This window comes from Leptonotus elevatus, chromosome 13 (assembly GCF_054856555.1).
Source record: "Leptonotus elevatus isolate MCC_2025b chromosome 13, RoL_Lele_1.0, whole genome shotgun sequence".
NCBI classification, from domain to species: Eukaryota; Metazoa; Chordata; class Actinopteri; order Syngnathiformes; family Syngnathidae; genus Leptonotus; species Leptonotus elevatus.
Window position 1 is genome coordinate 14,162,953 of NC_141251.1, and position 6,000 is coordinate 14,168,952.

At 41.4% G+C, this 6,000-nt stretch overlaps 1 protein-coding gene across 1 annotated transcript in view; it reads left to right on the top strand.

The window, feature by feature from the left end:
- LOC147163918 (uncharacterized) overlaps positions 1–4,693 on the top strand; it is a 150,721-nt gene extending 146,028 nt beyond the window's left edge. Inside the window, exons 11-13 of the mRNA XM_086092196.1 lie at positions 671–706; positions 2,004–2,075; positions 3,779–4,693. Of these exons, the coding sequence (XP_085948322.1) occupies positions 671–706; positions 2,004–2,075; positions 3,779–3,801 (131 nt within the window). The 3' untranslated portion in view covers positions 3,802–4,693. The remainder of the gene's footprint in view (positions 1–670; positions 707–2,003; positions 2,076–3,778) is intronic.
- The last annotated feature ends 1,307 nt before the right edge of the window (positions 4,694–6,000 follow it).

Sequence of the window (6,000 nt, forward strand, 5' to 3'; positions counted from 1 at the left end):
GACGCAGCAGGTGACGACTGAAAGAAGAATATGAGATGAAACGGTGATTAAAAAAAAAAAGAAAAGAAGCCCAAATGTATGATACTATTATTGTTTTCAATGAACTCCATGCTATGGTACGGTCATTTTTGTCGCAACGTCGTTACCGTGATCACTCCTTGCATTTCTTTTGCCGATGATCTGACCTTCACTGCAGGCTGCAGAATGTTTTTAGTTCTATTCTTTCATAGCCAAGCGGTTGTATTTCACGCTGCTGCTGGGCTGCCGGGCCGCCGGGGGAGAGCGGGTATTTTTTATGGTGTGCTTTGTTTGCCTGATTGTTGTTGCAAAAGGGGGAAGCGGCGAGGTTTGCTCAGGGAGCGAGGAAGAAGGAAGGAGTTGTGTGACTACGGAGATAACAGGCCGTATAGAGGATGTGGAGGGAGGTTTGGTGCAGGGGTGGGTACTTGGGCTGCCTTACAGGGATGGCAGTTTGTAATTAATTTTGCACGCATCCCTCTCCCTTCTCGCTTATGTTTTTCTCTCTTCTTCTTTTTAAGTGCAACCCAAGAAAAGCACAGAATTTCCAGGCATGAGAGGCCATTAAGTGTGGATGTTAAACATGGAATATCATAGCATTATGCAACTACTTCATGAAATATCTCACAATCAAATGTGCTTCACTTTTCAGATGCTTCCGAGACTGCACCTGGCACCAGCACTGGAGGTGAGCAAATCACTTGGTTCTCCATCCTGCCCCCTGTTGTTAAAGGGATGTATGTTCACTGCCCATGTACATTTCTGCTATAATCACAATTGAGATTAGCACCAAGGCTTTGAGAAGCAGTGTAGAAGAATAGATTTTGACCACTTTTTTTTTAAACAAACCGTAACTTTAGGTTGTGTGTAAAATAATGAAATCCAGGGCAATTCCATGTACAACTTGCATTGCTCATCTGAGGATTGCTTGTGAAATTACGAATTTATATGTTTTGATTGTGGCCGCCTGATTAATTGATCTGAATTTACAAAAAAAGAAAATCACCTTGCGGGCCGGATTAAACCGCATTGTGGGCCTAATCCGGCCCGTGGTCCGTATGTTTGACAACACGTGATCTACAGTACAGAGATATTCACACCCCTATATCGTGTATATATTGTGGAGAGATTTAACTATTTCCATGCTTACTAATAGAATATTGGGGGGGGGGGATTGGCACAAAGATGATCTAAAGTAGGGACACATCAAGGTGCATACAATGGCTATAAAAAGTCTACACACCCCTGTTCAGATGCCAGGTTTTTGTGACACAGAAAATTTTGACCAAAACAAATCATTTCAAAACCGTAATGTGATTTATAGCTTGTATAAGTCAATCAAAAACATTTTGCTTTTGGAGAATGTAATAAAAATTAACAACTGAGATAATGTACTTGCACAAGTCTGCACACCCTCTCATAAATAGAGATGTGGCTGAGTTCAGAATTCACCAAATCACATTCATCGTAAATTAATCAGCAGTCAACATTTCAGCTTTATTCTCGCTTATTTAAACTTATTTTCAATGGTGGCAGTTGTGCGCTGGCTCCCAAACATGACTATGAATGTGATTTGTTGACTAAAGGTAGCCAAATACCCATTTATGATTGGGTGTGCACACTTATGCAACCACATTATCTCCGTTTTATTTTACTTTCCCTCTCAAATTTTTTTATTTGTATTTTTTAGTTGAGCTGTACCGTTTATAGGTTGCATTAATAGTGTTTTGTATCTGTTGTTGTTTATATCACAAAAATCTGACGTTTGAACACCGATGTGTGGACTTTATCGGACTATATCTTCTTTAAAACTTTTTACTTTAGATTCAAAACCATTTTTTATGGACACTTCCTCAGCATGTGTCATCCATCCAAAAAGCTGGGTTATATTGTCTTTGCCTACACATCTAACATAACAATTGTGAAAACTGAGCATTCACATTTTGTTGTCTTCTCTTTCTCACTCCCACTTCTTTTAACTTTAGAGGGGATGAAAGGTCACGTTGAGAGTTCAGGGGAACATGAATCCATTGTGACTGACAGCATTAAGTCCAAAGGTAAGAAAAACACGGAGGACGTGTTCCTATTTATACCGAACGCCACAAAAGGATGCGTCTGAGAGGCCACAGCTGCCGAATTAAAATTCACTCCCGTCCCGAAGTTTCCTCGGAATTACTTAGCCAAATCTGCCGACCCACGCCGCGCAGCCGAGTGCGACGCGGCTTCACCCTCCACGTCGCTGTGCCGTCGCTCTCGCACAGCTCGCGCTCTCCTCCCCATCTGTCTCCATCTTAGTCTTAGCAGGCAAAGACATCAGGCAGACAGTCTTTACGTGCGCCTTCAGGGCCAAATGCATTTGTAAATGCGCCCCCTTCCCAAGCCCCATTCCAGATCTACAGCTATGACCCTGGTATTTTGGTATAAATGTGTCAGCGCGTCTGTGGAGATTGAGTGTGATAAATTGCCTGCAAAGTCCACAATCAGACATTCAATAAATCAAGTGTGCAATACATATTATTCCAAGGTGCGGACAAGACAGACTGTAGGGGCGATAATCATGCAAATAAATCATATTTGATAAGAATACCACACTGTTATTCTCAGGTGCCCACTGAGATTTGGGCATAATAACAGGGCATGTCATTTGAATGAAGCTGTTCTACAGAATACCAAGAATTTGGATCTCTGCGTGTGTTCTGCATTTAGCTTTTTTTCAATGGAAAGTCAAATAAATGGGAATCTGATTTGATCATTATGGCTTTGCAGGAGAAAAAAAACACATCTTGGGTAGCAACTGTGAACAGTTAGTTTGGCTTAAATCAATAAGACAGCGTTTAAAAAAAAAAAAAGGGAAAAAAAGCAAACAAATAGGTAAGAGGGATTTAAAACTAAAGATTGCTTTTTAAATAGGCACCATGCAATCTTTGGAGTCTCCTAATGGAATGATTGAATGTTCAATGCATAGGACACTGAAAAAATACAAATAAAGTGTGTCTCTGTGAAAGGGGGGTGGGTTTTCTACTCATCTTGAAGACCATTTGTCAGGTCAATGTCTGTGTTTTTATTCATCTCAAAGTTCATCCGCATCAAAGCCATACAGTAATATATATGATAAGAAGTGTCGAAAATGTTCATCAATTTCATGCAATTTTAAAGAAAATGTTATATATTGGAATATATAGATATTTTGTTAAAATTCTGTCAATGTTTTTATTTATTTTTTTACTAGTGGTATTAGTACTTGGTATCGGTCTTGTTGACTACTCAACTTGAGTACTCGTACTAGTATCAGTCTGGAAAAAAAGTGGTATCGAACATCCCAAGTCAAAACTGTCTTAAACTTCTCTCTTAAAGGGGAAGACAACCTAAACAATGTATTTACAATGATGTGTTGTATGTGCCCCCATTAGTCTAAACACGGCATTCTGATTAATATTGTGTTTGTGGAATATGAATTAAGCAGCATTTATCCATTTCAGGGGGCGGCCATTTTGTCACTTGCTTTCCACTGAAAATGACATCACAGTGCCTAAGAGCTCAGGTAACAACCAATCACGGTTCATCTGTTTTTTTAAGCTGAGCCGTGATTGGTCGTTCCCTGAGCCCTTGTGGAAATAAAGGCCGGCGGCCGCCTGAGATGTTTAAAAAGTTTAAAAACACAGTTGTACACAACCATGTTCTACAACTAAATGCATTTTGAAGCCAGAACTGAAAGCCTGCAACAATCTTAATTCTGAAAATAACTTTGTTTTGTGTGCAGACGCTGCCGAGAAGAACGAATGACCGTCTGAGGGAAGGACAATCAACCTCATCTGACAGCCAGCAGACGGAGTGAAGACCATTCACAAGAGAAACAGCCAAGCCCAAACGCGTTCTGGGTGCTGTCACAGGTTCAAGACATCCTGTCGCTTTCTTTTGCCCTTTTCTCTTTTGTTAATAATACAACCCCTAAAGTTCCGTGCATCTGAATTCTTCCGGGGAGAACCTCGAACATATCGTGCAGAAAATGAGCCATACCTCACTGGCATAACTTTGCCAATGTGCCAGTTGAATTGTTGCAAGCCATTGTGCTGCCTCTCCAAGTCGGGTTCGAGTATCAGTGAGGTTTCGTTCATAAAAGTCAAATATCTTCGGTTCAAGTTTACGACCCTCTTAGATTAAAACTTCTAAACGTGTTTCTTTACTTCTCAACACACACTCGGTCTAAAAGTTATGATTGTCTTCTAACAAATGGACTCGCCATCTACTTACACTACAATATCCCCCCTCCCACACCCCCCACCCCACTTTGCCTTTTTCTTCATCATTCCCACTGCATGCCAGCAATTTAACAAAAATGAGTCATCTCTGCTTGTCTAACATTTGTGGAAGAATCTGCCTTATTTCACATCCAACACGCAATCGCTATCACACACTTTAGGAGATGGTCCAACTGTTCGTTCCAAGTTAAGTTTTCAGATTTGATTTTGTCATTGGAGTCATCAAATGGCTTCTACCTGTTGATTGTTCTTGAGTTGATTGAAAGGATTTTTAGTTCAATGTTCTCCATGGCTCACTTCCCGTGGCGCCACACTGCGGATCGAATGGGTTCGAGTTCTATGAAACGTTGCCTTCATACTTTGATGTTTGCTTTGCTAAAATATAACTGAAAGAATTAATAAAGATTGAAATGGGAGCCGCGTCTCGCTTTTGAATGCCACACATCCAATTTTGCCCGATGACAGGATCTCATGTTTTATTTAATCCTGATTGCATCGGGTACAGTTCACATTACCTCAGCTCATACATTATACGCGAGCCGCTTGTAACAGAGCAATCAGTCGGGCGTCTCTGGGCAGACAGGAATAATTAGCGCGTCCTGTGATCTCCCGCACGCAACCTCTCGGGCGTCCCCCGGAATCAAATGAGACGAGTTTGCGTGACAGGCCTCTCTCTTCACCTTAGAAACCCGCTGAGAAACTCAAGCAAGTCTTGATGCGAGTGCCTCCGGTGCTAGCGTTTAACATCAACACGTTTGTGGTGTCATCCGACGAAAGGAAAAAGAGAAGAAAAAAAAGCTTCAGAGTTTCTCTGTGTGCGCGCTTTCTTCACTTGCCACTTTGGCACCTGCATTGCTGGCAGGTCAAGGGAGTGAAGCCTCGACTTTTGAGAGCGATTCACAGACTGTTGAGTTAAAAGTGCAAGCGTTCAAGTGTATCAAGTTGGGATTTGCAGCTTGAATAACGCTGGCCACATCATGAGACCTGCTTGTTTTGGGGGTTTTGGTTCAGTAACCACTCACCTCAAAAAAATAAAAAGGAATCACGTGCGGGATACTATACAAAACATGATTTTAGGGCACCAATACAACAAAATGATAGACAATAAGTCAGTGGTGTCCAAACTACGGCCCGGGGGCCATTTACTGTCCGCCATCCAATTCTGTCAACAGCGGCATATACTAAAATTTACTCTGTTGATATCTGATTTATGAATATTAATGATTCTCAAGTAAGTGTTTGAAAAGTACAGCTTAGTACAGTTCCATCTTGTGTGATGGAATTTGGTCTCTAGTGAGATACTAGACTAATTGCCTTATCACCAGGGCTGGACTGGCACAAATAATCGGCCCTGGCATTTTGCCCGACCGCCCAGTCCGATTACTGATCACCCTTGGCTACCGTGTTGATTGGTTCAGTTTGCTCTCTATATTGTCAACTGATTAATTGGCTGCTCCCTCTAAATTGTGGGCTGGTCTCTTGGGGTAAAATGGAGGAAAATAATAATCGAATAGCACCACATTGGCCCCATAAGACACCGGCCCACCGCGCATCTGCCCTGTATGGCAGATGGCCAGTCCAATACAGGGCAGATGCCCGGTCCAGCCCTGCTTAACACAAAGCTATTATTTAGCAGCTTATTTAACTAGAAAATATAAATAATTGCTTGAATTGTTTTAATACATTACAGTCAAAGGATTTCACATTTATTTGTTATTTATTA